At 44.4% G+C, this 20,773-nt stretch overlaps 1 protein-coding gene across 1 annotated transcript in view; it reads right to left on the reverse strand.

The window, feature by feature from the left end:
• Nucleotides 1-284: 284 nt before the first annotated feature.
• Nucleotides 285-20,773, reverse strand: part of EPS8L1 (EPS8 signaling adaptor L1) — a 38,218-nt gene continuing 17,729 nt past the window's right edge. The window contains exons 13-21 of the mRNA XM_081167119.1: nt 19,472-19,620; nt 18,027-18,168; nt 16,905-16,933; nt 7,701-7,797; nt 6,554-6,694; nt 5,020-5,119; nt 3,069-3,240; nt 1,894-2,026; nt 285-1,614 (exon numbers count right to left, since the gene is read on the reverse strand). Coding sequence (XP_081023245.1) covers nt 1,540-1,614; nt 1,894-2,026; nt 3,069-3,240; nt 5,020-5,119; nt 6,554-6,694; nt 7,701-7,797; nt 16,905-16,933; nt 18,027-18,168; nt 19,472-19,620 — 1,038 coding nt within the window. The 3' untranslated portion in view covers nt 285-1,539. The remainder of the gene's footprint in view (nt 1,615-1,893; nt 2,027-3,068; nt 3,241-5,019; nt 5,120-6,553; nt 6,695-7,700; nt 7,798-16,904; nt 16,934-18,026; nt 18,169-19,471; nt 19,621-20,773) is intronic.

Consider the following 20,773-nt stretch of genomic DNA (forward strand, 5'->3'; position numbering starts at 1 on the left):
GGAAACAGTTCTAAAGCAGTCGAAATCATTGTGTTCTTCAACAAATTCTTTAACGAGTGTGAAAACTGTTGGAGGGGGGGAGTGTGGTTATATTGCCAAACTCCTCTCCTTCCAATCCACCACAATGGAAATTCAGCATAACTCGTTTCCAAATAAATCATCAAACTTTGACTATACACACACACACACACACACACACACAGAATATCATATTCTCTTGCACAAGACTCATTGAAAGCAGCTGATCTGATTCAATTCCCCCCTAAAAAAGATACAACTAGAGATGAAAGGGCCAAGTTGTTAAAACCTGGCAAAACTTTTATGTACACAATGAAAGTGGGGGAAATGACGTTTTCCAAATACAGTTTGTGAAGGGTAAGGGTTGGTTTGCCTCAAATAGAGACTGCCATCTGGTGACAGGAGATGGTAGTGCCCAATGTCAGCTTACATTAACTCCATGGAATGAAAGTGTGAGTTTGTCAGTGGGAAAAATCCTTTAAGGGTGAAGGAATGATCTTGTAGAAAAGCTTGTTCCATAGCTTCCCATGTCTCTCCTGAAGGAGGAAACATCCCTGAGATACTTAAAACATTTCAGCCAAGCTATTCTCTTATTCAAGTAAAAATAGATGGATAAATCCTGGCAACAGAAGATTTCTTGCTGAAAAATACTCATGAGTTGCCAACTCACCCTGATGGAAAGTGGAGACAAAAGTTTTGACTACAACCACTATGATGCAGTGTGTAAAAATGCAGATTTATAGCTGCAAGGATAATGATGCAGTGCAACTGCAAGACAAATAACACATGTCCATGCCTAGATTTAACTGAAAAATTTGGGGATGGGTGGGAAGAAAGAGATAGCAAACAGGAATGCACAGAAATGGAAGAACAGTTGATTTGGTGAGTGGAATTTCCATGGAGATCTGTTGCAAAGCTTGTAAAATTTAATTAATGATAATAATTCAATCCAGTTTTCCTAGTGAACCAGACCTGGGTCCATTACCTTCTGTAAAAGATAAACATTCTTTCATTTTGTATGAAAGGAGATAAAATGAATGCGGCATGAATGCTCTCTCTTATAATGAGGAAGAGTTGCTGCTATTCCATTTCCCCCCGCATTTGGGGAGGGAAGGCGTGTGGGCTAGGTGAATTGTAGAATTGGAAGGGACCGCCAGGGTCATCTAGTCCAACCCCCTGCAGTACAGGAATCTTTTGCCCAACATGGGGCTCGAACCCACAATCCTACAATTAAGAGTCTCATGTTCTACTGACTGAGAGAAGGGAGGTTTCTTCTGATGACTATTTCAAAAGGGAGTTGGAGAGAAAATCTGGGATATGATTTGTAAAGGCGGTAATTTGCTTTACAGGAACATATGCTCAACAACAAGTTTAGCTCCAAACAAACGCTGCTGTAGAATGCAGATCTTGGGTGATGTGGGGAGAGTTTGGAATGATGGTGTGGTTTCAGGGCCTGTTACCATGCAGTTCCTCAATGCTTCAACAGGGGGCACTCCCACACCAAACGGGGCGATCTCCCAGCTACGGATTCAAACCTTCCAGTTTCCTTTTCTGTTTCGCCATCACAGCCTCTAGCTCTGATACTTTCCCAGAATCCTGGAAGAAAATAATGAAAATGAAGAATGGATATAATATTGTCCTGGCTTCAAGCACGCCCCAACTTTCCCCAGTCCCACCGTGGTGCATTTAATTCTCAGAAAACTGTACTGTCATAGAAAATTAGTTTTTGGCTTTCCTGGACCCCAGGAGCCTTCCTTGGTTGCTGTTTTTTTTTGCTAAAGCCCAGTAGACTGCTTCCTGCCCTGGGATACAAGAAATCTTGACTTGCACCACCACCCTCCCAACCCTTAGGAGAAGCTTCAGGGCTCCTTGTACCTCCAACAGGGCTCTCTGGACTGTGACCTGGCTGTAGACTCGAACTCCTTCCTCTGGGCTGACAGCTCTGAACTCTTCCTTCTTCAGGGAGAAAAGCTGAGCTCCGTTTAGGACCCCCAGGGCACTTACTGTCCTGTGAGGAGGAAGAAAGAGTGAGTTATGGGGGGTGGGTTATGGGAGGGAAAGGGAATTTCTGCTATTTACACTCATAAAACCTTAAACAGGAAACATACAGGAAACAAGTGTTGCCAGGATAAACACCATACATTTAAAGCACATCCCTGCCCTCCAAGAATCCTGACAAGTGTAGCTTGCTAAGGGTGCCAGCAATGTGAAGAGTTAGCAAAAGTTCCAGGATTACCGCAATTGTATGGTATGTACATACAACTAAGTCACACCGCTAGAGGTCTTAAGCTGTGGGATGGAATATCCATGCAGATGAAGAGCAGAACGTCTAAAACAGCAATTAAAATATCCACAGTAGACAAACAGCAACCCATTGGAGAGTATGGCATCTCATAAAGGGTAAAGGGACCCCTGACCATTAGGTCCAGTCATGACCGACTCTGGGGTTGCGGTGCTCATCTCGCTTTATTGGCCGAGGGAGCCGGCATACAGCTTCCAGGTCATGTGGCCAGCATGATTAAGCCGCTTCTGGCGAACCAGAGCAGGGCATGGAAATGCCGTTTACCTTCCCGCCGGAGTGGTACCTATTTATCTACTTGCACTTGGACGTGCTTTTGAACTGCTAGGTTGGCAGGAGCAGGGATGGACCGCCGAAAACTGGTGTTGGGTTAATGAGGGAACAGGGAGTCACCACAGCCAATCAGAAACCTTAACCAGGAGCACAGAAAAAGGAACCACAGCTAACAACTGGGCAACGGCAAATCATTAAGAAGCTAAGAGCTATTGAGCTGTTCAGGAAAGTGGAAGCTGCTTTCAGATAGAGGCCATTAAAGAAGGTGCTCATAAAACAGGCCAACTAGGAAAACTGGGTAGGTTAAGTTGACACATGCAGGCCTCACGATTGGCGAATGTGCAACATGAATCTGAAGAAGGTAATTGCAGACAATACAGGAAAGACAGGAAGCTGCTTTGGGAGATACCAAGGAATACGTTTGGACTTTCATGGCCAACCTACAGATCTTCTCAAAGGAAAACAGAGGCCAACTCACAATGGGCTGAATCCTTTGGCTTCTAGCCAGGTCTGAACTTGAGCAGGATCTGAATCGTATCCTAAAGGCAGGTTGGTGTCTGCAGCCCGATGGATGTGAAGGTTCCTGCTATGGCTAGTTGTCCCATTGGCCAGCCTCAGGGCGAGCTCCTCGTTCACCGTGTTGAAGCGCTCTGCCGGAGCAGGAAGTGATGTCACACACGGCGCAATTGCAAACGTTTGGATGGGTAAAGGTAAAGGGACCCCTGACCATTAGGTCCAGTTGCGGACGACTCTGGGGTTGAAGCTCATCTCGCTTTATTGGCCGAGAGAGCCAGCGTACAGCTTCCGAGTGATGTGGCCAGCATGACTAAGCCGCTTCTGGCGAACCAGAGCAGCGCACGGAAACGCCACTTACCTTCCCGCTGGAGTGGTACCTATTTATCTACTTGCACTTTGACATGCTTTTGAACTGCTAGGTGGGCAGGAGCAGGGACCGAGCAACGGGAGCTCACCCCGTCACAGGAATTTGAACTGCCAACCTTCTGATCGGCAAGTCCTAGGCTCTGTGGTTTAACCCACAGCGCCACCCATGTCCCTCTTGGATGGGTAGGCAGAGCAATTAACCCTACTTCCCACAATCAGATACAACAGACTCCAATCGCTCCATGCGCAGTTCAGAAATTCTCCCACAGAACCCTGTGTCGTGTCATACGAGGACAGCTTTCAGATAGCAAAAAGCCAGTCCACCACACCTCAAACTGCACATTTCAGCCTAAATCCTTCATCCATGCGACTCTATTCCAGTTCTCGCGTAAGTCGAGTGTTTTGCATCCTTATATTGTGCTTCTGGGAGGGAAGGATGACTCTTTATACCTTTCAAGCTCGAAAAAACCTCTTGTGAAAAATGCTAAGTGACGCTGACAGCTTGTCTGACAGGAACCAAAAGGAGATCCCTTTGTGAAGGACAGGTTGGACGGAAAGGAATGGGGAGAGGAATCAGCTGGGAAACATACCAAGGGAAGCAAGCTCAGAGCCCAGGGAACGTTGGTGGAACAACCATGAGCAGTTTTGACGTGCTTTTGGCTTCAAAGCAAGCAGAATCTGAGGCCCTGGCAGCTACCAATATTCCAGAGGCTCAGCTTCCCTTAGAGCCTGTTAGTCTCTGTTAGTCACAACCACCAATTAGCGTTCAGTTGTTTAAAATCATGTAATAGAAAGTGCTTTGCCCTAGAGCCAAGGTTTGGGCGTCCCTTAGGAAATGTGGCCTTTTTATTATGATTATTAATTCCTTTCTATACCACAAACTCATATAAATAGATATATATATATGTGGTGTGAAGAATTTTAACTAAAACCAACTCTGGGCTGAGTATCCATGTGTCACATAGCAACGAGGAAAGTTTCAAAAGCAGTTGGTCATGTGTTAAGAACATCAATTCCACTGGTAGCAGAAACTCCTTGCATGACCCTCTTTAGATCCAAGCCATTAAGAGAATTTGTTGCAAATAACTCTTCCCCCCCTTTCATAAAGTGGGTTTTAATACATTTTTAGGGATCTAGAATGACAATGCATTCAAGTATAAGCTTTCCAAGTACAGTATAGGAGGCTTTCAATTTATCAGGTGGCACTGAATGTTTCACCAAACATTCACGAAACCCACAATTTCTAATGGGGGTGTGAGCACCTCATAGACCTCTCCCCAGTTGTTTCCTCTATGCTTTCCCAACCTTAAATTTTTCGCATTTTTTAAAAAATGCCCTCGTCAGAATTTTAGTGCACTTAATATGCAGATTTTTAAAAACACATTTTATTGCCTATAATCCTTGCGACCTGCCGCATAAGCTATTGTGTCCCCTGCTCTGTGCTGAGGTTTCTCCTACACTGCTTAAACTAAAGTTCCAGTAAAACGGTGAAAAAATAGCTTATGCTTCCCAGAGCTCCCCAGTTCCACACACAAAGGCAGGCTTACCTCGCTCACTCAGGTCCATGTTAAGTGCCTCTGTGCTGGCCCAATTTCTGCCATTTGTGTACAGACTTTTGGTCTTGGGTGGCGGCTGAGGTGGACTTTTCTAAGTAGAGGCAGAGGGGAGAAGCAAATATTAACAGCTCGGCCTCCTGCAAAGCCCATCTCCTGGTGGAACGTCAACTCACAAAGAACACGCTACGCTAATATTGCAAGTGCCAGTACATCTGCCTTCCCACTAGGGATGGAAGGATTTGACAATTTCAGGTCTCTCAGTTTCACATTTTCCCCCAGTCTTAAATTCAGTCCTCCTTATTTCTGCATCCATTTGTGAATTAAAAAACCCAAAACAATTCCCATTAAAATTCTTCATTTTAGTGTGAATTTCTCCTAAGAAGCACATTTCGGTCTGCAGTACGCCTTTTTGCAAGCAATTTCTTCTAACAGTAAGCATTTTAGACATCAGTTTCACCAATGTATCCATTCCTGTATCCGTTTTTGTCAACACTGTTTGGCTGGGGAACTGCATCGCAAAATTCAGATTAAGTGTGAATTTTCGCAGGACGGCTGTGTTTCAGTTCCCATATTAGTTTGGAAAGCAAACATTTGATAGGTACACCTTCAACTGCAAACTGGATTGAATTTCTCCCCTGCTTCCCACTGCCTTCCAGACTATCTGGGTTTTTAAGCATGTCTGAACAGTTTGGGTCCCATACATGTTCTTATGCCGTGTTGGTTTTAAAAAATGGCCATAAGCATTAAACTGCTTTCTTTGGGGCATTTCCAGCAAATCTACATTGGTGAGAATGGATTTTAAAAGTGTCCCTCTTCCAACCTTCCAGGGAAATCTTATTTACTTATTTAAAAATACGTTTTAAAAAAATCTTCTGTACCCATTCCCTAAACCGGCCCATGTAGTCTAACATTTCCCAGTCTTGTTCAAGATTCCATGGCCAGGATCATTTGGGCATAAGAGTTGTGCTGTTGGATCAGACCAAAGATCCATTTAGTCCAAAATCATCTTTCCAACAGCATGTAGACATTTTTTTCCTGGGAATCAGGAAAGCATGCAGGGCAGGAAGGCAACACCTATTCCCTGTTTCTGCCCAGCTTCAAATGGGACCTGTAATAAAACGATGCTATTTGAAGTGCTCCTGTTTACTGTTCCAGCCAGCCAGTCATGTTGGATACTGTATTTTTTGCTCTATAAGACTCACTTTTTCCCTCCTAAAAAGTAAGGGGAAATGTGTGTGCGTCTTATGGAGCGAATGCAGGCTGCGCAGCTATCCCAGAAGGCAGAACAGCAAGAGGGATTGCTGCTTTCACTGCGCAACGATCCCTCTTGCTGTTCTGGCTTCTGAGATTCAGAATATTTTTTTCCCCTTGCTTTCCTCCTCCAAAAACTAGGTGCATCTTGTGGTCTGGTGCGTCTTATAGAGCGAAAAATACGGTATTTTATTAGAAAAGTGGCACATAGCTCTACAACAAATAAAAGCAAGCAAGCGAACAGACAAGCTCTAATTAGTGCTCTAAGCCTCACCTTGGATATCGCTGGGCTGGTTCCGTTGACCTGAGGAGCGCTGTTGTGGTTTAGAACTGGGGCAAGAATATTATAAGGGACGTAGCCAACCTGACCGTAGTGGTTCTGAACTTTCCACCACTTCTTGCTGTCATCCAGGACCTAACGTCAAAGAAAAAGGAGACATGTTCCTAGCAAAAACTTGGTTCTAGGTCTGGAATTGCCCAAGAAAGATGCTAGATTTTTTTGGGATGCCACAACTGCCGCTAGGATTTTGTTGGCCAAAAATTGGAAAGCACAAGAAGTGCCAACAATGGAGGAATGGCAGATGAAGATGATGGACTTTTGGGAGCTGGCCGACCTGACAGGAAGAGTCCGCGACCAGAAGGAGGAGGAGCACCAGGAGGAATGGATGAAATTTAAAGACTATTTAGCTAAATATGCTAAGATAACTTAAGTAGAAATACTTGCAAGTATCAGACTGGCTTTGGATTTAAATATGTGATGTTATAGAATAATATGTTTAAAGGTAATATGAAAGGAAAGAAAGACGTTAATTGACCAAGTAAATTTTATGAGAAATTAAGTTTTGGAAAACTGTTACAATGATATACATTGAAACTCAGCCAGGGGGATTGGAGGAAGTCACCTAACAATGTCAACAAAAGCGGAATTATTATAGTTAGGATTTATGTTTGTTTGTTTGTTTGTTTATGTCTGTTATAAATTTGGAAAACCAATAAAAAATTTTTGGGGAAAAACCAAAAACAAAAACTTGGTTCTCAAGTTCCCTGTCAGGGGAGGTCCCGATTCCATTTCACAAACAATTCTATAAATGTTACCTAACCCACAATGTTGTTAGTAGGCTCCCAACCCATTCACATTTCTGTTAAGCCATTTAGGGCTCATTCATGGCCTACAAGTGTGGTGGGAGGCGAGATCCAAGACGTCTAATGTGCAAGCCTGCTTCATTGCCTAGGATATTCTGGCTTGGGACAGGTGACCAGGCAATAGGGTATTTCCAAATGCCCTGAGTCCCCAATGAAAGCAGTTTCCCTACAGCCGTGTCCAATCTGCAAATCACATTCCTTTCTATTCTGGCCAGATCAGGAGCGGGGTAGGGGTGGGAATCTTCTGGCACTGCAAGTGTTCTGGGACATCAACTCACCTGCAACATTTCTCCATGAAGTACTGAGAGTTCGTTGTTGTTTCTGGCTGTGAAGTTGTGGGTAGAGATCACAGACTTGCTCTCTGGGTGTTTACGTCTGTCAGGAGGGAAGAAAGAGCACATGGGGTTATGGGCAGGAAGGTCCATGGCTTGTGGGCTTTCTAGAATATCAGTGCAGGTTAGGGGGCTTAAACAGTAAAAAATGGCCATCCAGAAGGCTCTGTCTGCATCACTGTGCTTGTGGAATGCCCTCCTTTTAGAAGTGGGGCTGGCACAGATGCTATCATTTCAGTGCCAGGTCAAGACTTACTTTACACAGACATTTCAAGAGTTTTTAATTTGATAGTCATGCAACCCGCTCTGTGTCACATTTTTTTTTAAACTGTTTTTATTTGTTTGGGTGATGTGTTGTGCTGTTTATAGCTCATCATAGTCCAGCTTGTTTATTTTTAGGTTTTGTATTGCGCACTAGTTTCCATATAGATGATGGGCAGGTTGTACGTATTCCAAACGAACAATGAAACAGTTTAATTTCACTCTGTCCATTGCTGTTCCCAAAATAATCTTTCTCCTGGATTTGCATGCTTGTGGCATTAATGTAGTTCTGTGATCTTCATTTGGTTCAATCTAGAGCTGCAACGTTTAGTTAATTAATCAGATAGATAAATCCAATAAAAACAATTTGACTAATTAAAAAGGTGCTCTTGATACATGGGGCAGATGTGTGTGTGTGTGTGTGTGTGTGTGTGTATATATTCTCATTTGACAGGGAAGACGAGGGGTGGGAAAAGGAACCTCTTTTAAGATGCTGCTGTGATATACGTGCTTGCAGTCTAAAAACAAAGGAAGTATGCATTTTGCTCAGAACTATTCTTTCATTTATTTGCAAACCCGTAGTCTTAACCAACTAGTGGTCCACATTGAGGTCCATTTACTTTACCACCATTAGCTGTTGGCAGAATTAATTCCCACCCCCTTCATTTGAGTATTACTTGATAATAATTTTCATAAGAAAAATAAGCGGAGGAAACCATAAATTAAGATCCCCTCTCAGGAAACAGGAACTGAACCATTCAAAGGGAAATTCATCAGTGATGCCCTGGCTGTGCTGAACAGGAAGCAATTGATTAGAGACACAAGATGGAAGCTTTTAAAGGCACAGTAACCCTGAAAAGCCTCCACAGAACCTTTCCTGACCACAGCAGATAGGCTGGCACTGTGGTTACATTTGAAGTAATGGACTTTGCCTCAAATTCAGAGGCCAGAACAATAAAAGAGAGAGGATGAGGTATGTCAATTCTGAAACCAATGGGGGATTTGTTGATTGGGGGACAAATCTATTTTAAAACCAATTAAGATATCAATTAAAGCTTTAGTTCAAGTTGTGGAACACTTTCTTCAAGGTTACTTTGGGGTTCAGTGACATAAGAGGAATGAACAAGAAACTATTAAACACAGCCTTTCTAACAAAGAGTGGTTACTGGTAAATGTTGTAAGTAAATATTGTACACTTCCTTCAATATCTCAGAAAGGCATGCAAATTTGGGCTTGGCAATATGAAAGTTCACTGAAATTTTTAGCACTTGACTAATCTGCTAAAAAGGTCAGGTAATGAATCAACCGAAAGTTATTTCAACCATTCAGCCCTAGCTTTTCATCACTTTTTATCTAGTTGAATGAGGGCAATGATGCAAATTCATGATGACAGGGGGGGAAAAAATGTAATATTGAAGGAAGGGCTAGATAATGTGAGATATTGGCCCCTGCACCACCTGCCTCTTTCCTATAGTGAATGGAATTTCCTGCAAGACAAAAGAGTCTCTCGCCCCTCCATGTTGCGGTCCTCCTCCCAGTTGGATGAGGATCGCAACTGGAACCTGCTGGGATACAAAGCTTGCCAAGCGCTTCAGAACAGATGATAGGAGATGGAGAAGAAAAGGAATTAGAGCCCTTCATCCCCCCCCACCACCACCAATCCTACCTTAGCTGGCTGCCTAGCGTCCCCCTCTTGGCTCTCTTCTGGGCGCCATCTTTCTTTAACCGCTGTCCTCTTGTTTTCATCCTGTTATATTTCCCTTCTGCACCCATCACCAGAGCATCTGGCCTTGCCTTCTGTGATACCTACATTCCTTTACACCTCCCTGTTTAACCAGCCAGCTCCTATTACGCTACCTTATCCCAGTAAACCCAAGAGCCCTTAATTCCTGGTCTGTTCCTTACATTATTCATCCCTAACAAACCCCATTTTGTTTCAAGCTAACCCAGGCAGCCTTGTTGTTCCCAAGCCCTGCTGCCCTGGCTCATTCCCCCAGCCTTTCTAGAAAACCCAGTTCTCCCAGTTCTGTCCTCCCACATTGTACACAAAGCCTGGAATGGACTTCCTTTGTGTTTATTTAGCTTCCTGCCAAGCCATGGCTATTCAGGGGCTGAAGAGACTGGCATGTTCTCTTGAGCCTGCTACTTGTGTGCTGTTCCACATCAAGAACTCCCTGTGCGCTGTGCCCAAATTACAGTGCCTGGCCATTACCAAAGTGTGCTCCCGTCTATGGCAGCATTCGTGTTAACGTTAAGTGAAAACAAGTAATTCTACAGGAGGCCTATTTAGGAGGGCAATGTGCCTCAATGTCCTCCAAGTCCTCACTGAAGGGGACATCATGTTCAGCAATGTCTACCTGGGGATATAGCCAATAAGTCTACCTGGCTCTGCTCCCAACTGCTTACACACCCACACTCTCTGTGGTGCGCAGATGCATTCTGAGAAGGAACCGTGCGGGCCTTACTTCCGTAATGTGTGCAGAAAGCCAAACTGTGTAGGATCCAGCATATTAATTTTGTGCTCTTATTGCTTCCCTGCTTGAACTCCTCAGGGGAACAACTGGGAACCATGCAGCAGCCTAGGTCCAGCATGATTGTCCTCCCCCTGTGGACTACAACTCCCATCATCCTTGACCACTGGCCATGCTGGCTGGGGTTGATGGGAGTTGGAGTCCAACAACAGCTGGAGGGCAAAAATGTTGGCTACTCCTCCAGCAGCCACTTAATGGGTGGAAAGGTAGCAACCATATAATTACTCCCAGCATTATTAATCATCCTCCATATTTCCTAGAGTGAAACCTTGCAAGGGCTGGAAGGTGACATGGAGTAGAAATGTGGTGACACTGGCTTAATCTGGGCGAGGGGGGGAGTTGACAGGAGCCCCTCTGTACATAGAACATGTTGTACAATCTGGTTTATGTGACTAGGACCTGTTCACGCCATCTGTCCAGTGCTGAAAGGGGAGGGCACAGGCAACATAGGCGTAGATGAACGCATGTGTCTTCAGTCCAGCCACATGGCACTTCAAGAGTCTGGGTACATGTTACACTCCCTGCATTAGGGGAATCCCAATGAATGAGAACTCTGCCTATGGTGACTTCTGAAGGGCTTGCCATCAACAGGCAAAGGAAGCTGGAAGGGACAGGAATTGCACACACAGGGTGAAGGAGAAGCTGCCAGCTGTCCCTTTCGTAGAACCATAGAGTTAAAAGGGAGCACGATTGTTATCTAGTCCAACCCCCTGCAACAAAGGATTCTTTTTGCTCAACATGGGGATCGAACCCACGACCCAGACATTAAGAGCCTCTGGCTCTAATGATTGAATTCTCTCTCTCTCTCTCTCTCTCTCTCTCTCTCTCTCTCTCTCTCTCTCTCTCTAGCTGCTATTTCCCCCTCCCAATTGGTAGGGGAAAGAAACAGAGAAAATCAGCTGCCAAGAGGAGTGGTAGTCTGACAGAGGCTACTAGTGCTTCGCCGCATGTGTCCAGTTGTGGGATTCTATTATGTAGTGAATGTAACGTGAAGCCAAGGCTTTAGCCAAGAATTCACTGCACTTTTGCAGAAGTGCAATTCTCAGTCTTCTTTTTGGGAAGACATGGCTCGGGACTCAAAGTTGTTTACTCTTTTTAATGTAAGTGTTGCCTGGCTCCTTTTCTGAAGGGTTTTCCAGGAAGTGGAGACCTTGGATCTCAACACTTTATTGGAACCTTTTTGTGACTTCTCTATGCAAACAACATCACATCATAAATACTTGTGGAAAATCCACCCTAAGTAATAAAAAGGGGAGAGGTCACTAGCCTAGATTATTTCAGTGACCCGTTGGGACCTTAGTCTATCTTTGTCTTGCCTGAAATCCAGAATTTCTGGTTCAGCTAAAAAAGAGGCATCTGGTTTTAATTTATTTCAAGAAGTATGAGGGAACCCACTCCCTCCCTGACACAGTATGCATCAATGAACAGTCATTTCCTCATTTTTGGGCAGTATGTGCACACACACCCCAACACTTATGGGGCCAGAAGTGTTTTTCCACCCCCATTGTACATGTCTACTTTAATTCAAGATATCTGTTGTTGCCCCATCTCCCTTTGTTAAATTGGTTATATTTCAACCTTGTGGATCTCAAGTGAATCATTATGGGCATATCTATACTAAATATGTTTGAAGAAAGTTCAATAGTCATTGTATGACTGAGAGGTGGTTCCTGGGGTGAGGGAGTTAGAGACCACTCACAGTTCTTACCATCCTCTTCTCAGGAGGGGGGGGGTTGCGCGCGCGCTATAGCTGGAATGCTATAGAACTGAATTACCCCAAATCAGAGGGTGGTCATAAGGACAAATCTATCTATCTATATCTATCTATCATCTATCTATCTATCTATCTATCTATCTATCTATCTATCTATCTATCTATCTATCTATCTATCATCTATCTATCTATCTATCTATCTATCTATCTATCTATCTATCATCTATCTATCTATCTCTATCTATCTATCTATCTATCTATCTATCTATCATCTATCTATCTATCATCTATCTATCATCTATCTATCTATATCTATCTACAGTATCTATTTATCAGTCTGCTATACTACTGGTTAAAGATAAATTAATGAGTTTGCAGCTGAGGGGCCAGAACATTTTGTTTCAGTTTACCACTATTCTTGTTCCTGGCAAGTATTAGGACTCACTGGACAATTAGGGAGCAGAGGATTAAACTAAGCATGGGAGTTGGTATAATGACCAACAAGGCCTGTATGTTTTCTCAGAAACCTCTTTCTTGGCCACACTGGATCTGAATTTACTCTTCAGTGATTTATTAATCTCGTGTCAGTTGTTTTTTTTTAAGTACTTCTCCCATCAGTGAAGAAGACTAGGAACATTTTTTTTAAAGCAGATAAAATTATTAAAGTTTTAATAAGCTGGATTCTTTGGCAGCTGCTAACATTTTGCATTCAGAATTCATTGATGTGACAGTGGCTAGGCAGGTCCTTAGCCACAAATGCAAACAGGTTCTGATTTGTGGAGGTAATTTCAAGTCCCCACTCAACGTTAAATGTTTGCTGGTCACTGACCTGAAGCTCCCTTACCTCCCACTTACCCTAACAGCCACCTGCAATTTATACAGACTTATACACCACCCTCACCTAGAGAAGCCCCCAGCCATTACCACCACCACCAGCTTACTAGTCCTATCACTGACTTCCCTGCTCACCACCGGACCCAGCTTCATGCAAGGCAGAGAGACAGCGAGAACAACAGAGAGAGAGAGAGAGAAACAGAAAAGAACAACATAGAATTTATCTAAATTTCCCATGGTCAAATGGCTCACAAATTTTCCCAGCTGGGAAGACCTTCAAGAACTCTCTGCCTGAAAGGCATATTATGCTGAGAAGGAGTCCTTCATCATGACAACGGCCAAGGCCATTCCAATCCCAGCCCTTGCGCGCTCACGCTTGTGCTCTCTCTCTCTCTCCACACACACACACACTTCTTTCAAGTTCCCCCACCCTTAGGGTCCAGAAAAGGCTCTGGAGGTCTATGAAGCTGTGATTTAATTGGTGCCTGGATGAGAGCCCAGCATGAAAGGGTTTTGTGCAGCATGGCTGGGAAAGGCCTATGACTCTGGAGAGCTTTTGTCACTCACAGGAGAGGCAACACAATAGCCAGTACTTTCAGTTCAGTATACAGTAAATTTAGCTTTCTATTCCCATATGCTGCCCCCACAAGTGTTGCACGGGGGCCCATGCATCTGAGGTCACTTGCAGACAACCTGTTTATTGAACATTCATTCTAATTTATATGTTGGGAGTTTATATGATGTTGCATCAAGCCATGGTTATATCCCATACTTTCTGGTACATTTCCCCATCCTTTTCCTTATTCCAGAAAAGTCAGATTTAAGAGGAAAGTGGCTTTGTTGTGCAAGAGCACCAAACTTTAATTGTGCCGGTATGTTACAGAATCTCCCATCTGCAAAATAGCAATAGTCCATATTATCTGCTGGGATGCGGGTGGCGCTGTGGGTTAAACCACAGAGCCTAGGAATTGCCGATCAGAAGGTCGGCGGTTCGAATCCCCGCAACGGGGTGAGCTCTCATTGTTTGGTCCCTGCTCCTACCAACCTAGCAGTTCAAAAGCATATCAAAGTGCAGGTAGATAAATAGGTACCGCTCCAGCGGGAAGGTAAACGCCGTTTTCGTGCACTGCTCTGGTTCGCCAGAAGCAGCTTAGTCATGCTGGCCACATGACCCGGAAGCTGTACACCAGCTCCCTTGGCCAATAAAGTGAGATGAGCGTCGCAACCCCAGAGTCAGCCACGCCTGGACCTAATGGTCAGGGGTCCCTATATTATCTGCTGCACACAGAAATAATATTCTTAAGGTTTTATGGGGGCCCTCCTCTATGTAGTAACATCAAATAATAATAATAATTAATAATAATAATAATAATAATAATAATAATAATAATAATAATAATTCTTTCTTTTTAACTAGTTTTTTATTAATATATATATTAAAAAGGGAAAGCCAATATCCCTATTCAGAAAGCTGACATTTTGCAGCTCCAGAAACAGTAAGACAGAAAACAGACAATGCTGATCGGAATTTTGGGAGAACTTTACCAAAACTTTGCCAATCCCATCCTATCCTTCAGTATAAGAACAGCCTGCTGGAGGGGACTTCCGGGTTAGCGCCAACGGCTAATGGCGGATTCCCTCCGAGCTCCGGAGGGAATCGGCTCCGCAGGATTCGGGTCTTGCCGCTGCGGCGATGCGGGGACCCTTAAAAATCACAGGCAGGGAAGCCTGTGAACCTGGTGACTCGGCGGGCACCATTTGCGCCCCCCTGACCCGTGAAGGAGCCTTTTTAAAGGTTTCGGAATGGGGGACGGGGTGAGTGGCGCGGTGCTGAGAGTCGACTGCTTCTCCTGCGGAGTGAAGCCGCATGCTATGGTCGGAGAGCGCTGACTTCTTCTTGTGAACAATTGGACTTTAAAGCAGCAACCCGTGAGTAGTACAGAAATTGGATTTCTAAAGAATTGTTGTTGTTTTTTTAATCAGGCACGATCGGGGAAGATGCAAACAGGAAGTCTGTCTCCCCGTCTTGTAAATAATCTAAAGCAAGGACTAGCTAACTAAAGTCGAGAGGATTTTTTCCCTTTTATTGGGTAAAAGATATTAATTGCACGATTTGGCAGTTTAAGCAATTTTACTGGAGGATAAGAGCTAATCTTCGGAGCTGAGGCGCCACCCCCCCGGACCCGGGAGTGATCCGTGAGAGAGCCTGTTGGAGAGATATTGAAGAGTTTGACAGCTGTCAAATTAGCTGTCAAGACGGAAAAAGCGAACTTTGTTTTCTATTGTCTCTGCTGGTTATATTTGTTACAATTGGGCTATACTTTGTTGAAAACAAGGAAGAACTGACACAAACTAACTTGACTGTTGGATTTGAACTGGAATGAATACTAAGTAACCAAAATCCCTCTAGAGGGGTTTTTGGGACATTACAAGAATGGCTGAAGGAGGCAAAACTCAAGCTAAATTGGACAGAGTTTTCTTTCTCTTCGGAAAGTTACAAGGCCAAATTGATGTTTTGGCTACCAACGTTGCAACTCTGGACTTAACAGTAAATAAGTTCAATGAATTTGATAAGGATTTGATCCAGGAAGCCCAAGCAGCTGGACAAGAAGAGAAATTTGAGAACTTTGAGAGTGTGGAGAAAGAGACACTTGTTGTTTTTGAGCAAAAGGAAGGAGGAGATATAATGTTGCAGATGGCAAAGGAGAGCCAGAGGCCTGACATGATGGTTATAAAGGAAAATAAGAACTTGATGATGAAAATCTGGTCTGAATTGGTGATTGAAGAATGGAGAGATCTCTCTCTGTGGAGATCTGAAGACCCAAGGATTACAAATTTGATTAAGGTAAAAGTTGGAGCTTTGGGGACATTTGGATTTGAAAGGAGTAAGAAACAAGATTCGGGCTCCACTTTTAAGCATGGAGGTCTGGCTGGAAGAAACATTGTCCTCATCCGGCTAGAGCATCTCCGAGATCTGGTGTTTAATATTAAGGACTATCAAAAAAACCAGCAGAGAGGAACTGAGAGAGAATTAAGAGCCTCGGACGTGAGATCCCCAGGCTGATAGTAGATTAAGACTGATGGACATCTGTTGGGGATTGAAACCGGGAAAGGGGAAGGGGTGGGGTTTGGGGATCCAAAGGGTGTATAATTATAATTTGTCTTTTTATTTTTATTCTGTTTTGTTATTTGTATGAAAAATGGGGAATTCGTGGAAGGGAATTTGGGTCGACTTTAGAAAAAGGATTTAAGAATGAGTACTGATGTATAAATTTTGATGTTTATAGGGTAAAATCGGTTTTTTATAATGAATTAAACATAAAAAGGTTAAAAAATTGGGGATAAGAACTTGTTGAAATAACAATTTGAATTGGAATATAAGAAGGGGAGGTGTGGGGAAGTCAGGGAAATATGTTATTGAAAAATAAAGATTGTAAACTGTATATGTTTTTAATTTTTCTTTTTCTTTTTTCTTTTTGGCTTTTTAATCTACTAAAATGGAAAATCTTCAATAAATATCTATTAAAAAAAAAAGAACAGCCTGCTGGATCTGGCCAAAGACCCATCTAGTGCAGCATTCTGTTCTCACAGTTGCCAACCAGATGCCTATGGGAAGCCTGCGATATCTTCCCCCCTCTCCCACCTTTCCTCTCTCCTTGCCTCTCAGATCCAATTTCCAACCCTGCCCTCCAAGGTCAGTCCATCCATCCATCCATCCATCCATCCATCCATCCATCCATCCATCCAAACATCTCAACACACCTTCCCAAATATAAAAATCAAATGGCCAGAGGCTTGAAAGGGACTTACCCATTGGCTGCAATTGTGGGAGCTGATTGCTGTAACAGAGAGTGGGGAGGAGAAACAGATAAATGGTTAACTACGAAGACTGCACAGTCACCTTAGCCCAACATCCAGCTCAAGGCAGTATCCTCCCCAAGTTATCACCTCTAACTGATCAGGCCTGAAGTCATACTGACTGTAGTCAGAGCCAACCTCCCTCCTGCAACCTGGTGCCCTCCAGGTGTTCTGGACTACAGTTCCCATCAGCCTCAGTCAGCACAGCCGTATGATGCTGGGGCTGATGGGATTTGCAGGCCAAAATGTCTGGAGGGCAGCAAGTTGGGAAAGGCCGATTCAGATCCACTCTGCCTCTGGCGTACCCAACCATAATGAGAGCCAGTGCGAAGTGGTGGCTAGAATGTTTGGCCAGCAAGACCTGTGTTCAAATCCTCACATAGCCCATCAAGCTCCCTGAGTGGTCCCGGGCAAGCCTAATTAATGTGTAATTAAGATGCACGGGAAGATGCAAGATTGGACACTTCTAGAAGGAAACAAGACAAATTTATGGTAGATAGTTTTATTACTGGCTGAATAGAGCCCCCATTTTCAGTGCCACTGTGCTGATGAATATCAGGGAGAAGAGGGGAGGACAAACAATGTGGGATGGATCTTGCCTTAACAGCCTGCTTGAGGAGCTTCCCTGAAGTATCTAGTTGGCCACAGAAGGAAGCAAAAGGCTAGTTTATAATGACTTTTAGTCTCACTCAGCAGGTCTATTCTTATAGCAGAGAGAGAGAGAGAGAGGTGGAACTGTAGGAAGTAGTTGTTTTTAAAAAATGGCCTGATTTATGCAGTGAGTAGCGGCTGTGGAATTAAACAGTCATAACGCTCTTCTGGAAAAGTTGGTTCCACCAGATTCTTATTGGTAGCAATTGCAAACAAGAAATGAGCTATTGGATCCACCCAGAATGTATTAGGATGCCCCCAAATACATCAGAATGGATCCTTCAAGCCACTTTCTGCCCACAAGGAGAACTTGCTCTTTCTCCTGGAAGCAGCAGATGTTTTTGCAGCTGTCCTCTTGCCCTCGGTGTGGGTTGTTTTTTTTTGCAAATGTTTATCCTGCCTGCTTTCCACCTCATCACTCACTTGGGCGCGACGTTCTTCGTGTCGGTGCTGCATCTCCACTGGGTCTTCCCAAGGCTGGCCAGAAGCGTCCAGGCGTGGCGTCTCCCAGCCACTCCGGAAAGTTGGGTTGTAGGGATCTGCGTAGCTCCGGGGGAAGTCCACTCTGGGGCGCACAGGGCAGAAAGGAGGAGGTAGAAATGAATAGAAGAAAATAATACAATGGAGAATGAGTGAAATCATCAAATGAGGGGGGGGTTATTGGGTTGTTTTTGTTTTTATTGTGTATTTTGTGTTTTCATATTGTGGCTTTATCTTGTGAACTACCCTGAGACCTGCAGGTATAGGGTGGTATACAAATTTAATAAACAATAATAATCATTGTATCATTGTGTGTATCTGAAGAAGTGTGCATGCACACGAAAGCTCATACCAAGAACTAACTTAGTTGGTCTTTAAGGTGCTACTGGAAGGAATTTTTTTAATAATAATCATGGAACCCTCAATCACATACTGAAACTTGCCCATTCATTTCTGATTAAAATTGCCAAAACCACTCGACTGATTGACCTCAAACCGATCAACACTGAATCACTAGCCAGTGTCACAAATGGATGGGTCTAATTTATCAGCAACATATCGAAGACCTTGGAATGCAAATCCCCAAGGTTTCCAGTGACCTCCGAGCCTGAAATGAACCGCTGGGCTCCAGTGACCAAGCTCCTCTGGTGCCATCAGCTCAGTTCAGCCAATGGCAGGCAAGAAAGGTCATGGGTGAGCTCCCGTTGCTCGGCCCCTGCTCCTGCCCACCTAGAAGTCCGAAAGCACATCAAGGTGCAAGTAGATAAAAAGGTACCGCTCCAGGGGGAAGGCAAACGGTGTTTCCATGCACTGCTCCGGTTTGCCAGAAGCGGCTTAGTCATGCTGGCCACATGACCTGGAAGCTGTATTCTGGCTCCCTCGGCCAATAAAGCAAGATGAGCGCCGCAACCCCAAAGTTGGCCATGACTAGACCTAATGGTCAGGGGTCCCTTTACCTTAAGCTACTGAAGGTAATGGGGCCCTTTATATATCCAGCTGTCCTTTGTCAACAACAATTGTCACTGTTTTTTGGTGTTGAATATATGCTATATGGTAATTTATGGACCTAATAGGAATCTAAAGCCATTAGCACATGTTGCAACCAGTCCATGCAGAATGTAGGCACCCTATATATAGAAATGAGGAAACCAGTGATATTTTAGGGAGCAGGCTAGCATTACTTACATCATAGGAGCCTACACAACACAAAACACTGTTGCTGTATGTAGGTTTCATTTTATTTGTTTTTTATCTTATATTTTGAAAATGTACATTCCCCCCCCCTTTAATTTTTTTGGGGGGCCCCAAGAAAGTGGGGCCCTAAGCTATAGCTTGTTTAGCTTATGTGTAAATCCAGGACTGGGGAAGAAATAACAACCCCCCCTTACCTTGGCCTGGTCCAGTTTTCACCCAGTGAATACCACAGTTCCGTCTCCTGGTCTCCCAAGCAGCCTCGCATCAGGGTCACTGCTTCCAGGGTCAGCATGGGGCTGCGCAGCTCAGAAGCGAACGCTGGTCCCCCCGAAGACTCCACAACCTGAAGTGAGATGCGAGAGTCAAAAACAGCAAGTTGTTGCTATTGTTCTATTTATTCATATCCCAGTCTGGGGCTCAAGGGGGCCCAAGTTCTCCACAGGAGGGGCTTGACTCTAGAGCAGTGGTTCCCAGCCTTATTTTGGCTATGCCCCACCTAAGTATCTCTAAAATCCTGATGCCCCCACCCACCCCCGTGACACATAATTCTTATTATTCAAAAAGTGAACTCCTATTCATGTGGAGGAAGTCTAAAAGGCCATTAACTGTTAATAGCTCATTCTTGAATTGCCTCCCCCTTAAAAATCAGACTGCCTCTCTGTGGGGTGTGTGCCCCACATTGGGAACCAATCTGCACACGCAGCAACATCGCACGATGAAGCTTTTCATGGATTGTACCACGCTGCTCTCCAAGGGTGCGGGGAAGGGATTGCACTTTTAATGCTCCCCCATGACAAAGGAAGGGACGCGGGTGGTGCTGTGGGTTAAACCACACAGCCTAGGACTTGCCAATCAGAAGGTCGGCGGTTCGAATCCCCGCAACGGGGTGAGCTCCCATTGCTCGGTCCCTGCTCCTGCCAACCTAGCTGTTCGAAAGCACGTCAAAGTGCAAGTAGATAAATAGGTACCGCTCCGGCGGGAAGGTAAACGGCGTTTCCGTGCGCTGCTCTGGTTCGCCAGAAGCAGCTTAGTCATGCTGGCCACATGACCCAGAAGCTGTACGCGGGCTCCCTTGGCCAATAAAGCGAGATGAGCGCCGCAACCCCAGAGTCGGCCATGACTGGGCCTAATGGTCAGCGGTCCCTTTACCTTTTTTTCATGACAAAGGAGACTTCACATACAGATGCCTAGCATGCCAGGGATATATGTTCTAGGCCAGGCATAGGCAAACTCAGCCCTCTAGATGTTTTGGGACTACAACTCCCATCATCCCTAGCTAACAGGACCAGTGGTCAGGGATGATGGGAGTTGTAGTCTCAAAACATCTGGAGGGACGAGTTTGCCTATGCCTGTTCTAGGCTCTCCTTTGATACACCAGTTTTCCACATGCAATGTTTTTTTTTTTTCCTTCAAAAAAAAGGCTTTCAGTCCCATGTCTGCCATCCGCATGGTATAGTTCACCCTGTCATTCTGCTGCTTGGGCAAATCACCTTCCA

The sequence above is a fragment of the Podarcis bocagei genome, assembly GCF_964188305.1.
Source record: "Podarcis bocagei genome assembly, chromosome: 13".
NCBI classification, from domain to species: Eukaryota; Metazoa; Chordata; class Lepidosauria; order Squamata; family Lacertidae; genus Podarcis; species Podarcis bocagei.